At 40.3% G+C, this 16,694-nt stretch overlaps 1 protein-coding gene across 2 annotated transcripts in view; it reads right to left on the minus strand.

Annotated features, from left to right (window-relative positions):
- The window catches only part of Nfia (nuclear factor I/A), a 372,020-nt gene that overhangs the window by 89,727 nt on the left and 265,599 nt on the right, over positions 1-16,694 (minus strand). For both annotated transcript variants that reach the window (XM_013022283.1, XM_013022282.1), the window contains exon 6: positions 10,481-10,608. In XM_013022283.1, coding sequence (XP_012877737.1) covers positions 10,481-10,608 — 128 coding nt within the window. The remainder of the gene's footprint in view (positions 1-10,480; positions 10,609-16,694) is intronic.

The following is a 16,694-nucleotide window of genomic DNA, read 5'->3' on the forward strand; positions in this document are numbered from 1 at the left end:
TATCAATTACACCAGCAGGGTGAGGCGCTGGACCACAGATCAGAGAATCAAGAACTGAAGTTAGCCCACATTGATGGGAGTCTAAATGCTAAGAAAGGGGATCCATAATGCTTCACTCAGAAAAGCCAAGTCAATCTACCCTTTTACCACCTCTTTCTTATATGAGGGCTTGAATTCAGGGTCTTGATTTTTTTTTTATTATCATGGCTGTTACTTTGCTACTTGAGCCATTACTTCACTTCTAGCTTTTTGCTAAATGAAAATAGGAGTTCATATCTTCCCAGACTGGCTCCCAAATGAGATGCTCTGACCTCAGCCTCCTGAGTAGCTAAGATTGTAAGCATGAGTCTGGCTTCAATTAACTGTTTTTTAATGAGCTCAGTCATTCTCAGTTTAATTTTTCATCACGTTTAGGACAGTTTGAAATAAAGTGTTTTTTGTATGCCTGTATCTTTCTCCCATCTGGGTGAAATACCTTGTAACTGAGGGCTGAAGGAAACCCTCTCCATTTTAGCACTTGGTATGTTATTCAGGAATCCATCACGAAATGGTCCTTGATTTACTGTGTTGATGTGAGCATTTCTCGTAATCTTCCAGGAGGTAATTCACCCATCATCTTAAAATGGGTGTCATGGCCTTGATTAATTGATGAGTTTATGATGTAGCTATCTGAAATCCGTGAATGGATAGAGTTGGATAAATAGGCATTATTGCGATCCTCTGCAAAGCATGAAAGCAATCGGGATGCTCATGGCCTCATCACAAATTGCTAGAAAAGCAACTGTGGGAGATGCATAAGCCTAAGACTTCTCTCTTCCCTCTCTCCACAACCCCCATATAAAAGTCTCTTATTTGGGAGTACTAAAGAACTATTTTATTAAACGTCCCATAAACTGATGTTGTTAGTCTTGATCATTTAACACTGAAGCAGAAAAAAGTGCAAAAAACTATGAATACTCATAACTTGACTTCTGGAATTGAAACCCCTTTGTATAACTACTTAATAAAAATAAATAACTAAATAACATACAAGAGAGAAATAAGCCTGTAAATAGTATATTAGTGATCTGTATCACTTTTCATATGAATTTGATAAATATATATGGACATTCATACATGTGCATATGCATGTATGTCTGACATATGTGAATATATATAAATAGCATAGAACAACATACATGCTCAATCAACATTAGACACTAGTACTTAACATTTATATAATGAAATGTCCAGTGGCTTTCTAGTGATGAAATTATAAGCAAATATATTTTTGCTAATCAAATTGTGGTACTACTTGAGTACAGGAAATCTCTATATCATGTTCACAGAACAAAGGAGGTAAAATCCTGACTAAATTAGTGTATTTTTCTCTTTACATCAAAGATTAGAACTAGCTTGTGTATCAACATGCACTCCAAGATACGGAAACAAATAGTTCTTACTATGTCCTGTAGTTTTTTTCCCCTTTGGTTTCTCTTAATTTTCGGTACCTTTTGTCTTGAATATAAGATTATTCAATTAGTGGAAGAGAAAGGGAATCACAGAAACAGAAGGACAAAGGATGAACTAATGCAACATTGACACTCACTTGACACTATGTTGGCTATGAATCTTACAACTTGAGGAGGGGGAGGGAAGTAGGGAGCGGTAAGTGGGAGAAAATGAGGGATGTACAGTGTTTAAAAACAAATGTATTCATTAACTCATTTATGCATCTGTAACCCCCCTGCTCATCACCTTGTCAATAAAGATTAATAAATAAAAGAAGAAACTAGCTTGCATTTGAGTTCCACAACTATCTGATAACATTTAGGGAAACTATCTATTAATTTATCATTTTTACTTTGTCTATCCTCTTCCAACTAGTTTCTGGCTAGTTTACTCTTTAATGAATTAAATCTCTGTTTAGATTAACTTTGCTTCCTCTACATAAATACTTGCTGTCATTCCTTGCAACTGTATTACTTACAAGTCAGAAAATTGTTTTAGATGAGGCAGGCTTGGGCCCACCTGTGCAGAATGATTTCTTTTTGTGCAAGCTGAGGATGGTTCTGGTTCATGCACTTCTTGGGGCCCTCCTTGTGTGCCAGTCCTCTCTATGTGTCTGAGGAAAGGACACAGGGACACATATACACTGCTGCTCCTTTGGTCATGGAGGGATTAATGCTCTAGCCCTTCTCATCAGGTGCAGTGTAGGACTGTGGGCCAAGCCAATGAATAAACCCCAATCTATGTGATGCTTGTCATAGCTACATCTTGGATTACAGCCCTGGTTCCTTGTTGAAACAGGTGCTTATCTTGTTTTCAGTGGACTGCAAACTCGTCTTCTATCACTTTCCTCAGAGCTTTGCATATAATACAGATGTGCACATATGTTTTCAGTGAAATTTCATTGCATCCAATCTCATCTAGCCCTTTAGTTTCCAGAGTGCTCACCAAAAACATGTACAATATTTCTTTATAGTTTTATGATTTATTAAATATACTATGCATTTATTTAAAAATCCTATGGGTAGTGACATGCATAATATTTACACACAGTTGGCACTTAATCAGTGGTAGCTCTTATTAGTGTTGCCATCTCATTTGATCTTATTAAAAGTATGAGTTAGGAGGCAGTGTGGTTTTATTGTCCCTGTAAGTTTATATACAAGGAAAGGAAAACTCACAGTAGTTTGCTAAAAATCTCAGGCTTGCTCATGACACAATTGTAGAGTTACAGGCTTTGAAAATTCTTAATTTGTACTCTTTCTTTTTGTAATACACTCTATACTTTAGCTATTATCCCCATCTCCAGCAAGCCTTCAAAGACTGCTGTGGCTGGAGTGAAATTTGCTTTAAAGCTCCCCCTTACAGCGTGCTAAATCTAAGCCACACTTCGCTACCTCAGCCCAGGGCTGTGCTGAGGATAGTGCAGAGCCACGATCACATGCAAACCTATTGCGTGAGCTTTATCACTTTCTTCCCTCCATTTTAGAATATTTACACATCCTCATTTTCAAACAGGAATCGAAGAATCTGGTGAACTGGATAATTTATTTATTTACACAAGACCAGCTGAAATGTTCCATTTTGTTTTCCTAGGAGCTTCTGTATTTACAAAATTGTGCATCTGGGTTCCCCAGTGCCTGTGAAGCTCCACTCGTTTACTGTACAAATGGATGCAACATCTACTTCCTGAGTGCTTCATCTTATTCAATGTGCAAGATAAGACATGTGTGCTCTCCATCTCATTATCTATTTATTTATTCAGCAAATATTGATGGGTGGCTTCCATGTTGCCAGGTATTCTAATGGGCTTTGAGAATGAAAACAATGATTTTGTTGTTCTTGCTTTATCACACACACACACACATATATTACAAACATGCGTATGAGACACATGCAACTCAGGGTTCACATGTATCTGAGAAGAGTATTTCTTGTGGTAGGTAGCTTAGTAGATTCTAATTACAAAGGGTTGTTGTAGGTCCTTTTCTGGCATTAAAAAATGAAATAGGGACATTTTGGAAGAGTTGTTAGAGTGATCAATTTCACCTCTCTGTTGTAACCCCTTATTTAGACAAATTTCTCTGATCAAAAAGATTCATTAAAGAACAGGCCTCTTGTTACTGTACCAATTCTCCCATACACCAGTCTCTAATGAGCAGTGCCAATACTAAGGAGATAACGGAAGAGCCTATTGCTACAAGAGGATGCTTTCCCACTGCTCCATAAATGCAGAAGAAAAGCCAAGACATTGATCCTATGGCAATGTTCTGTAACACTGACTATTCCCATTACAGCAGGAGATGGTGGGAGATTTAATCATTTTCTCTAATGTATGCTAGTGCAGCACAGTGTACATGATCAATGCACTGTTGGTACCAGTCTGCTGCCCTTTTATTGGTACTGATAATGGGCTTCCTATGTGTTTCAGCTACAAGGAAAAGTTGGGAAACTTCCTTCTCTCACAATTGATGATGTCTGCTGGCAGTCAGATTAGGGACTGGCGAATCTAGGAATCCAAGTGAACCTAATGTGTGATTTTAAAAGTTACAATGAACTAATGGAAGTCTGTTGTTCACCTAACAGTTAAGACATGGTAACCTTAGTTCTAAGTTTCCTGGGTTACAGATTGACTAGATGTTTACCAAAATATTCTTCTACAGATAGTGTGTGAGTGTACGTATGTGTGTGTGTGTGTGTTTGTAGTACACATACACACACACACAAACACAGAGGAATTGAGCCTTTAATTCATGGTATTGAATGACATCTTTGGAGTAGCATTGAGAGTATTTCTCACATTTATTTATTTGACGGGAATGGGGCCTGAACTTTGGGCACTGTCCCTCAGCTCTTCAGCTCAAGGCTAGCACTCTACCACTTGAGCCACAGCACCACTTCTGTATTTTTGTGCTTATGTGGTGCTGAGGAATCGAACCCAGGGCCTCATGCATGCAAGGCAAGCGCTCTACCACTGAGCCACCTTCCCAGCCCGAGAGTATTTTTTAAAAAACAACTATTAGATTAAATTTACTACTTTTCAAATTTGACTTTAAGACTGGCTGAAATGTTTAGAATTTTCAATATTTTAGCTGGCATAATTGTGTCTGTTAAAAGTTTTACCATTCCAATATAATTATAATGTATATTATTATAATTGAATGTATTAGAATTTGGATCCTTCCTTCTCCCTCCAACTCCCCCTTTCTCCCTCCTACCTTCCCTCCTTTTACCTTCTTCCCTCCCTCTTCCTCTTCCTTTTTTATAGTACTGGTGTTTGGGACTTGTTTTTCTAGGTAGGTGCTATACCATTGAGTCACACATCCAGCCCTTTTTGCTTTTGTTATCTTTCACAAAGGGTCTTCTGTTTATTCATGAGCTGGCTTGGACCACGACCTATTAATGCTAGGATGCTAGCTAGGATGATAGAATGACTGTCATATATTACCACATTCAACATTTACAGATTGAGATGGAGTCTTTTTAACCTTTTTTTGCTTGGGCTAACCTCAAACTTCAGTCCTCTTGCTCTTTGCCTCCCAGATACCTAGGATTACAGACATGAGCCACCTGATTCAGCCTGAATATTTTTCTCTGTGAGAAAACTTAAGTAGCCTTTTAATCTGCATGCAAACACTAAATTTCACTGAAAGGACTGGAATTGAGCAGTTTTTCACAATGAAAAGAAATTAGCTGTACCGAAGACCTGCTGAAACTATTACATGTACTGAGCCTAAGTGCAGTCTTGGATCTAGAAGTGGATCAACTTGGAAACATAAGAAATCCTCCATTTCTGGGACACAGAGAAGCTGAAACAAAAGCATGCAGGCTAGCATAGAGCTGCCCCGCAAAGAAGGAGGTAATGATATGAAGACAAATCAAATTTCTACGTGCTACTAATTTGAAGGCTAAGCACCATCAAGTCTCACTTTCAGCTAGGTGAGGATTTCTCAGGTGGGTTCCAATTGAAACCCAGTTTAATTGCCACTGAGTGGCCAACCGTCCAGTCAGATTTACAACTCTTCTTTTGCTCCTACAACACTTAATTCTGTCTGCTTTTGGCCAGCCTCACTTCCTACAACACTAAACTCCATCCTCTTTCAGCAGTTTGCCTCCCCAGTAATCCCAGTGAGGGCAGTTCATGAGACTAGCCTTTACCAAGGACTTTACTCACCTCATCTGATTGTTTTAATTTTGTGATATGGATGGAGCTGAAAGCAGAGTGGCTGTATTAGTAAGTATGGACTCACACTTGAAGCCAACCAGAGATTTGTCCTTGGAGTAAGGCACTTAATGGAGTGCCTTTGTATCTACCCTAGGATACTGCACACCGTTGACACTTAATAAAGGTTTGGTTTGGCTTGATTTATAATGACTACGATGATAATCCATTTCTTTTCCTCCACTTGGAGGACCAATTTCTTGTAGTGAGGTATCTGGAGTCCCCCAACATACACTCTTTTCTTATCTATGTGAAAACAGGTTCTCTGTCTGTCTGTCTGTCTGTCTGTCTGTTGTTCCTTTAAAGGAACATCTGAAGGCAAAGCAGAATGACTATATAGTTGGATGCAGTACTACTCATCAATGGGGTATGAACCTTAGCAATCGTTTCTAATTACTGGAAGCCTGAAGATTAAAAACAACAGGAAATAACATTCTAAGGGGATTATTCACAGCAACCTCTTGTTTTCAAGTTTATTGAGAGCACCAGAAACTCTCTGCTTCACTCATTCATTCATTCAGTATGTGTTGTGCTAACCACTGTTGCAAATACTGCTCTATACCCTCTATTATACTGTCTATCAAAAGGTAGAAAAGATTAACTAAGTCCTGCTTCATGGGGAGTATATTCTAGACAGTGCACAGGAAAGGAAGGTAGGGTTATGAATTAGAGAAGACTGAGGGAGTGTCAGCAGCTATTTTAGATCACTAAGGGCCTCATTGCTGTGGTATTATCCTAACCAAAGCTTGAATGCTGAGTACTCATCGATTTTATGGGTGATAAAGACAAATCTTTAACTTTGTTAATGGTTACTTTTCTTTGAGTGTATGTAAAGTGTACTATTTATTCCTTCTCTGGCTTAGAATACATAACAAAAACTTGGGATAAAGAAAATGGGTGGATTTTCAGGTCTTTCTGATTAGTTATTTATTGATTTGTTATTATGTTTTAAAACTAAGTAAAAGCCTAAGACACGAGGCCTTACAATGCCTCTTTTCATGTGAGCACAAATACTATGGAAAAAGAGGTTATTGCGTATAGAAAATGAAACTTACACTCTGAAGTCAGATTTGGTTTGAAATACGAATTCTGGATCTATAGATTTACTTTCTGTATGGTAAGTCACTTAATCATGCCTGATTCTCAATTTTCATTTCTAGCGAGGCAAGAAGATCCATGAAATCTTTTATATTTGGTTTGGTTAACATCAAAACCAAACCTGGTGCACGGTAGGTACTCAATTGTAACTAGAATGTTTTTACCCTATCTGAGAATGCTTCACAGAGACCCAGCCAGTGGAGACGCCTGTTGGTTTCCTTCCTATTTATTTGCATTATCAGTTTCCCAGCAATTTTTCATTTGCACAGATAAACAAGACTTGATGGTATGTGCATCTCTGCTGGATAGTATTTCATACGACTCACTTCATCAGTGTGTGATTAGCCTCCAAGCTTCGAATCTAACCCAGTTTTGAGATAACTGGGAAATGAAACTAAGTGGAAGGAACAAATGCAGCATTGTAAGAGAAGCAAAAGTCAGCCTGAGGTTGTCTGATGTTTTTAAACTAACATCATCTTTAATCTCCTCTGCCCTTCTTCCCAGATAATAGGAGCTCTGCACCAAAAGTGCTGAGATAAACTAATGGGGAACAGGATACTACAAAAGGCCTTTGAAAGGGCCCATGTCATTTACTGAGGGTCTGGTTTGTTTTACTTTGCGAAGTCTTCCTGTTGCTCAAGGAATTGTGTCTCTTCTGACCACACTGGGCCTTCTTTTGACAAGGGCGTCCTGGGAAGGAGCGAGGGCAGGTGCCCAGATGCTCTCAGAGTAAGGAGTGAGCAAAGCCTCACTTCCTGTGTTGTTGGAGGCACAGACCCAGTATCCTCAGCACTTGACTCCTCTGAAAGAACGATCCCACATGGAAGCAACCAAGAGGCTGCCGGTGCATTCGCAGATACATAATTCCCAACATATTTCTGAAGGTAATTTACATGAGTGAGCCACTAAAAGCCTCCTACTCAATTAACTATACCCCTGGGGAAAAGCTATGCAGGCCCGGATAAGTGTGGGAACAACATAAAGGTGTTCTCTGTGCCAAAAAGGGGATTGGGCTGGATGGAAAATCCCCAAAAAGGACCATCTGGCAGCATAAATTATCCATTTAAAATGGCTGGTGTGAGTTAATGACACCAAAGTCACCATGAACATGTGCAACATCCTTCAGTTGTGTTTTAATGTCCCCTTAGGCCCTGTTTCAATTATGACTTTCTATGCTGAATAGGGCCAAATGTAAATTTATCCACTGCCCCTCCCCCGTACCCCACAAATACCACAAAACTGCACTTTCCTTTAATGAAAAGAGGACAATGGACATTCAGTGTTAGAATGTAACTGTGGGGGGGGGGTGTCTTTAAGAAGAAGAAGAAATCTATCTATCTGTCTGTCTGTCTGTCTGTCTATCTATCATCTACCTACCTACCTAAAGAGGATATAGCTATTAAACTTTAGTTATTTAATGACTGTAAACGATATAGGTACTCAGATGTGAAAATTTATGACCGTTCAAGTCATCATGTGCAGGTAAGAATAGAAATCACTCTGAATAAGAGAGTCATTAGGCTGAGCTATTCAACCACCCCTCACTCCCCCAAAGATGCCGATGTGAGAGCCACAGAACAACCTCATGGCAGTGGAGCTTCCTGAACATCAATGACATACAGACAGCTTTAATCTGCAGAAAATACACGGGTAGGGTCCTCAAGCACAAATGCACTAAACCTACATATTTGAATCTGATTTTCACTGAAGCAGGTAAATTGGCTAGGACTAATTAGCCTTTTCAAAAAGGGTTCAAGGAAGTTCTACATCTTTTAATTTTTTAATAGCACATAAACTTTTCACTGGCACTACCCGGAGGTCGTGCTGACAATGCAGTTAACGGCACCAGGTACTCAGCATTTTCCATTTAGCCTGGCTTTATATCTTAGCCACTTCAGGCAAAAGAACATGAACATAAGTGTGCAGTGAGACCCAGGTAAGACGTGCATAGAAGACCAAGCACACTGTGAGTGCTGAGTGGGTAATAATTAGAAGAAGAAGGCACCCGAGGCTCATCTCACATAGCTGTGCTCCCCACATCCATGTATAATGATCTGTTTATATGTCTGTTTCCTAGCCCTGATTGTGAATTCCTTGAAAGCAGAAGCCATAGCCTCACCATCCATCTTTGAATTCCCAGAACCTGGTATCCGAACTCATAAAGGAAGTTCCCAAGGATGATTGCCGAGGGAGGGAACAAACGAATGAATGAATGAGACAAGGGAGGGAGTCAGGTAGAGCAGGCAGAGAAGGCTCCTATTTTCATAAAGGGAGCAAGATAAAAGGCCCAGTCAGTAAGGCCCAAGGGCTTGATTTGTTTTGTTTCTGTTTAATGATACAGTACATGTGGGGAAGGAAGCTGCATTTCTGTGAATATGAAGACTTACGGAGATGATTAGATTACCATAGTCATCACAATCAGGATACAAAACCATCCTATCACCCTCAGGTCTCCCTTCTGATTTCTTTTACAGTCACTTCATCTGAGGGTGGTCTTTTAAAACAGTATCAGGGAAGAGAGAGGGAATCTAAGATTTGCAAGTGGAGAGGTTAGTTCATGGTTTTTCTCGGTGCTGATTTGCTCTTGGAGACCAACAGGGATGATCAGAGGATATCTCTTTATGAGTACTTCTGTGCTAGGTAGAATTCTTAAATGGGTGACAGATATTACCCCAGTAGTGAAACAGCTTACTGTTAGATGATTTAAAAAAAGGTGGGAGGGTGCGTGGGGCGGGGGTGGGGGTGAAACATGGGCTCAGAAAAGTCAGGTAATTTGCCTGCCATCACACAGCCAGCAGGAGTTGAAGCCTCAACTATACTCTGGCTCATTCCAAAACCCACACTGTATCGTCTTTTAACCATCTGATTTGTTGTTTTGAGGAAGGCATTGGAGATGACTTTCCCCTTGTCCACACGGAGGCCAAACATTGATTACGGTTTCAAACAGCTGCAGCCATCAGAACTATTCCAGAGCCAAGAGGAGACAACCCCAGGAAGTCAGACCCAGCCACCACTGGCTTAGTGTAGCACAGATGGGTTAAAGATCATTGCTCCTTTTAAACAGCAAGACGATCAGGAAGATATCCAGTATTAGGAAAGATATTAGAAAGTACTCTCATTTTTATAAAACTCTAAGTGTAAACTGAACACAAAGACCTCTTTTGGTCTGGTTGAAAAAAAATTGATGGGTTTTTCTTATGATTGCTAAAAGATAATGCCCCACCCCAAAGCTGATAAGTGTACATACAAACACACACACACACACACACACACACACACACACACACACACACACAGAGCATTATCTTAGCTGCTTAGGAGGCTGAGGCTGGAAGATCATGGGAGCTCAGAATTTTGATGCCAGCCTGGGGAGGATAGACACACCTTCTCAATCAACCAACCAGCCAGCCAAACAACCAACCAAACAACACAACAACAACAACAACACAAGGGTGAATGGAAGGCAGTGCTGCAGTAGAGGTGATAATGTGTGGGCAGAGATCACCTGTGATTCTCATCCAGTCTTGCCTGTCAGCTTCATCTCTGCAGTGAATGGCTACCCCTTTATGAATGTGGCAGTCACATGTTTATGTGGACAAAGGCAGCTCTCTAGGGCTTGCTTTCTTCATGGGCATGCATGGTATGGAACCCAGGCCCCCATGTCCTGCTCACCTGGCTCCACTTCATGCCATCCGCTGGATTGACTGCCGCTCCCTGGAGAGCGTCCTTGGCCTGTGTAAAATGGCTCTTCACCAGGACTGTCCATTTCATCCTCCACAGACTTGAGTCGCTTCGTGGAGCTGAAAGAACAAACGAGTGCATATTTAAAAGTGACCCCCCACCTCCTTCTTCTTGGACTCTCTTTCTCAGGCTGAAAGAAGCCAAGGGAGGAAGGAGCTGGGCAGGTGTGTGCAGTTCCAGGATTCGCTTGGGCTCTTGTGCAGTGGGGTGAGTCACTGCATGGGGAATAAAGTTTTGGGTCTGTGTTGTTCCAACTGTCTGGGTTTGATTTTTATGTCCCTCGAATTGCTGCCACTGCCACATCCTGTGCCTTTTTTCCTTTGAGGAACAGTGCTGGCTCCTGCTGGCCTTTACCAGGAAGTGTGGAAGGAAGCCCAGGTTTCCTATCTCCGTGGGCGGTGGTTGGAGGCTGCCCAGTCACAGTGTACCTAGACATGAATTCAGTCCCCGCTGGCCTCCCAGAAAGGATAAAACAATAAATAAAGAGCAGGACTTGAGATCCTTTAAGAAAGGCTCAGATTGCTTTTATTCCCCTATATTTCCCACCTTCTACTTGGATTTGTTCCTTCCAAAATATTTTACTGTAGACTTACGCAGTCCAGGTACTTACTCCCCTAGATGCCAGAGCTACATGATGGGTGGAGAGAGGAAAACTGAGGGTCCCGTGTGTACCTGTGAGACTAACCAATATGGACAAAGGGTAGTGCCATGAGGCCTTTATGCCTTTCCTCTACATAGGGATGATCAAAGGAAACTGGTTTCTAGAGCCGTGTGACTGAGGAGCTTCTAGAATGGCTCTCATTTCCTCTGGGTTCAGGGCTGTGGTGGAAAAAGTATGAAACATTGCCTGTTGTTGTTTGGGTTATCTTCGCTGTCAATGCTTCCAGTACCCTACACAGTGGTAGATTTCCTGTCTAGAGGGAGTGCCTGCCGGGGAGCCTCTTTGTCTGTGCCAAGATATAGAATATTCCATGAGTTTAGCCCAATAAGTAAGTGGGCTAAAGACTTAAAGAGAAACTTCTCTGAAGAGGAAAGAAGGATGGCCAATAGACACATGAAGAAATGCTCAACCTCCCTAACCATAAAAGAGATGCAGATCAAAACAACATTGACCTCACCCCAGTTAGAATGGCTATAATCAAGAACTCTAATAACAACAGATGCTGGAGGGGATGTGGACAGAAGGGAACCTTACTGCATTGTTGGTGGGAGTGTAAACTTGTTCAACCACTTTGGAAAGCAGTATGGAGATTCCTCAAAAGACTCCACATAGAGCTCTCCTATGACCCAGCAATCCCACTTTTGGGCATTTACCTAAATGTTCACAAACAAGACCACACTAAAGCCACCAGCACAACAATGTTTATTGCAGCATTATTTACCATAGGTAAGATATGGAACCAACCCAGATGCCCCTCAGTAGATGAATGGATCAAGAAAATGTGGTATATATACACAATGGAATTCTATGCCTCCATCAGAAAGAATGACATTGCCCCATTTGTTAGCAAATGGAAAGATTTGGAAAAAATTATATTAAGTGAAATAAGCCAGGCCCAAAGAAACTTAGGTCCCATGGTTTCCCTTATTTGCAATAACTAGTATATGTCTGAGTCAAGCAGAAAAGGTCAGATAAGTTGATGTTAGAGAAATGAGCCCTAAGATATGTATTCAATTTTTTTTTCTTTCAGGTGATTGTTTCTAACACATTTATAGGATTATCTCTTTGTTGATTTATATGTCTCTCCCCCATGGTATAACCCCTGCTTTCACTGTATTTGATGTTTGTATAATTTGTGGAGGGGAAGGGAAAAAAACAAATTGTTTAAATACAGGTGGATCCATTACAATAATGAGATGTACAAGTCATTATGTGGAAAAAAGAACTTTACAACTTTGGGTGGGGAGGCGGGGGGAGGCTGGGAAGAGATGGGAAGGAGAGACAAAGGAGAGGCTACAATGCTTGATAAGAAATGCACTCATTATCTTGCCCATGTAATTGTAACCCCTCTGTACAGTATTTTCACAATAAAAAAAGAATATTCCATGAGTTTAATTAATCAAATACTTATTGTATACCTCTTATATGTCAAGTGCTATGATACTGTGATGGGTAAGACGTACTGCATAAACACAGATGGAGGGACCAGAGGAAAAGAGGAATCAGGAAGGAACCATGTCTAGGCCACGGTGGGTCACTTGATGGAGGAAGGTGACAATGATACTCTTGGAGCTTTTCTCAGAGTATTACTAGGGAACTGTCTTTATGTGTCAAAGAGACAGCTGGGTGTGGTGGCTCAAGCCTGTAAGCATAGCTACTAGGGAGGCAGAGATGGTAGATCATGGTTTGAGGCCAGTTGGGGCATAAACATTTGAGAGACTCCATCTCACCAAAGACTTGGCATCGTGGCATGCGCTTGTTACCCTAAGCTTTGAGGAAAACACAATAGTTGGTTCTGGTGGCTTGTACCTGTTATTCTAAAAACAAAGCACAAATAGGAGGCCTGAAGTCCTGATTGACCTAGGCATAAAGCAAGACTCTATATTGAAATTTAAAAAAAAAAAAGCAAAAAGGGACTGGCAGAATGGGTTAATTAATAGAACATTTGCCTACCAAACACAAGACTCTGAGTAATTACTGACTAAGGAGACTAGGACAGAGAAACGAAGTAGAAGGTTGGGTTGTTATTCAGCTGATACACTACTTGGGAAGCTGTGTTGATTTAAAATATGGAAACCCTTCTTTCCATTTGGCAAACTGTCGTTGACTCAAATACTGTTTCCTCCAACCTTGGTATCCTTCCTTGCTCCAAGATACTCCCATCATGCACTACCTAAAGGATTAATATCAGGCCTCAGGATGCTCCTGGGCCAAAAGTAGTGGCTCGCATGGCTGCACTCATGTACACTGGGTACCAGAGGCTGTGAACATCACTCCCAGGAGGAAGGGGTATACCAGCTCTTGGGATGTTGGGATGGCTGAAGTTGAAGAGGGGCATAGAAGAGAGTGGTGTAGGATATAGCAGATGCTGTGGGTCTGGACTTTATCCTAAAAGGCCTGGTAAGCATGTGACATTGGCATTCTATTTTAGAAAAGTGACCCTAGTAAGGGTGTATGTGATGATTTAGGAAGCAAAAGGAAAAGAAGGGGTGTAGTCAGTCTAGAAGTGGCGAGACAGTTAAGTATTTACTTAAGCAATCTGAATAAAAAATGTGCAAGGCCCAATTTAGGTAAGCAATTCTGATTACTGGTGTCGGCATTCCAGTATTCTTAGCTATTAAGTTCTACCCTCATTAAAGCCAGACCACAGGAAATAAAGATAACTGCCCAGGCTAACATAGTACCCAAAGGAAACTTCTTTAATAACTTATTTAATGTCCTTTCTTTGAGTTCCTTTAACCCCAGTGAAAAATAGCCACTAGAAAAACATTGCTGTTCTTAATGTAAAATTGCATCTAATGGAAATCCTTTATAGGAGGGTATATACACATAAAAACTTCCTTCCAATATCTAAAACCAGAAAAATCTGGTCTCTGAATGGATTCTACTGTTTCCTTTTATGAGAAAAGGTAAATGACACACTGTATTGCCTTTTCTTCTTGCCCTGGCAACCAGAAAGATCAGGGCCAAATCTGAGACATAATTCTTGATTAATGCACCTGATATAATGATTTCTCCTATTTTTCCCTATATAGTTTCAGGCTTTTCTTTCTGTATTTAGAATATCTGTAATATTTTATAATTGAAAGCCACTACAAGTCATCTTGGAGGAAGGAAGAATATAAATTGGGAAAAAAAAGTATTTCCTTAGAACTCCACCAAACAACAAGAAAGGAACTTCACGTGGTGATAGGATTGTCAAATCTACAAGGAAAGTAACTCTTTCTTATTACTACATTTTAATCTTTAGTGCTTACCACATAATCTGACTAATAGCAGATGTTCAAACTCTGCTGCACCAGTGTGTGTGTCAAGGATTTATCCAACTATTAGGATTCAATGAGATTCAACCCAGAGGGCCAATGCTATTACCCATCATTCTCCCATTATTCATATTTTTTTCCTGAGGTTTTACTTCCTTGTCATGCTCTGATAAAATGCAGGCATGAAATCCTACAGGTAAAAGGTTCTGTAATTGCCAGCTAAGTTGGGAAGCTGGACTTTCAGAAGTGGACAAAAGGATAAACATCTGCAGGGTAGAAGTGTGGGGGAGGAGGAGAGAGAGGGTCTGGGAGTGAGGATTAGCAAGGCTGGGAAGGGCAGGTGTGGGACTTTCAAGGTAAAGCTCATTGTTTCCCCAATCTTGATGGTGGGTTTCTCTTGATGGAATTCTTTGGAATAAAAAAATGTATCTTATCCTGATTTTTATACTATTCTTTGTATAATTCTAGAGACCTTTTACTCTGAAAATACCCATCAATTTTGTTTATTTCTTAACTTTTAGAAGTAAACTGAACTTTGATTTTGTTTCTTACTCTTGACTTTCTAACACCATGATTTTTATTCTCCCAGAAATATCTGCGGAAAACAGGAAAGTAAGTACCAGTAACAGCTACCCATGCATAAGAGCATAAATATTTCTGAAGGTTATAAAGTGCCTCTTCAACCAAGTTTTCGTGGTGTCCTGAAATGAACATCTACTCAATCACTAGTATCTGCCACTAACTTGACTATAAACCTTCTGTGATTGTCTCTATTTCTAGTGTGCTGAGTACAACATCTTGGCTGCTTATGAGTGTTCCCTGCAGAATTGGAAGCATTAGACACTGTCTTTCAAAGAACTAAGAGTTCAGATGTGGAGGTAGGAAAGCTGCATACCTCAAGATGATAACAGTATTCAAAAAAGCAAGTGCTACATGCCAGGGAAAGGCAGAGGTGTGCATGTTTTTCTTCTGCCATTCCATATTCCATTCTTCTTTACTATCAGTGTCAGCCTCATTCTTAAGCAGAGTACTGGGAAAAGACCATGTTCTGTAAGTTCCAATGAACCCAAGTTCGAATGTGGACAGTACCATTTACCTGGATTTTGACACCAGGCAAGTTATTTAACTTCTCTGAGCTCTGTGTTGTTCTACTGTTTCAATGGCCATTGTCTATAACTGTGTGAAGATGAACCAGATGGGGGTATGGAACATACCCAATATGGTGTCTGCCCAGCCCAATTAATACTGGCACACAATGAGCAAATATTGATTACTTGATAAGCTTTTCTATGTAAATCTGCTATATTTTTGCAAGCACATTTTCAAAGCTTATAATTCCACTGAGCCTATGCATTCAAAGAGTTTTTTTTTTTAAGCCATCCTAGGAAAAGCCTAATGAGAGCAAAACAAACATATTACTGAGTTATTAACTACTGATGATGTTTATAATTAGCTCCTTATCGAGGTTAGTTATTTGCAGAATAGGAGAATGATACTAGCCTTTTAAAATGACATTAATAATCAGCTTTCTATTTGGGGAGTCACAACAAAAGATAATGAGACATCTCTGGAGAAGTGTGCAGAAGGGCAGAGGTGTAGAGCACTGTTTGGGAGGGACGAGGGACAGGTGCTCCATACATAGGAAAAACAAACAGCCTGTAAACTGTTCAATTAATCACTGCCCACAAGTATTTGCAAAGCTTTCTCATGTTGACAGAGTGTAGTTACACACAATGTCTCTTCCATCAGCAAACATTGCAAATCCTCAAAGTAGAGTAACACCCAAATGTGTTCCTAATCTCTTTTTTTGCTATTAAAAATGCACCTTAGATTTGAGACCTTTTCCTCTCTGCGTCATCCTCCTCTCTCCCCCCACCCCGACCCAGGAGCTGATACTAGAGTAAACTAGGGGAACATCTGAACAACACCAAACATGATATGGGAGGTAGAGGTTCTGTTTAGGGATGACTTTTACTGTCTTCACAGCTATAAAAATGGCTAAGTTGATTTTTTTTAAATTAATGATGCTTAAAACACTATGATAAAAGGCAAGGTTAACACGAGTTTCCACCAAACAAAATTTCTATAATCTTGGCATTGTTTTAAATCATAAAACTGTACTTGCTTTAGGGAAAAAGAGACCTTTGACAAACATATTTTTGCAAAGTACACAAACATGAAAGATCGCTCTGCACTACTCTTTCCTTTGTTGTCACAGTCC

Source organism: Dipodomys ordii, unplaced genomic scaffold, assembly GCF_000151885.1.
Source record: "Dipodomys ordii isolate 6190 unplaced genomic scaffold, Dord_2.0 Scaffold61, whole genome shotgun sequence".
Lineage (NCBI taxonomy): Eukaryota > Metazoa > Chordata > Mammalia > Rodentia > Heteromyidae > Dipodomys > Dipodomys ordii.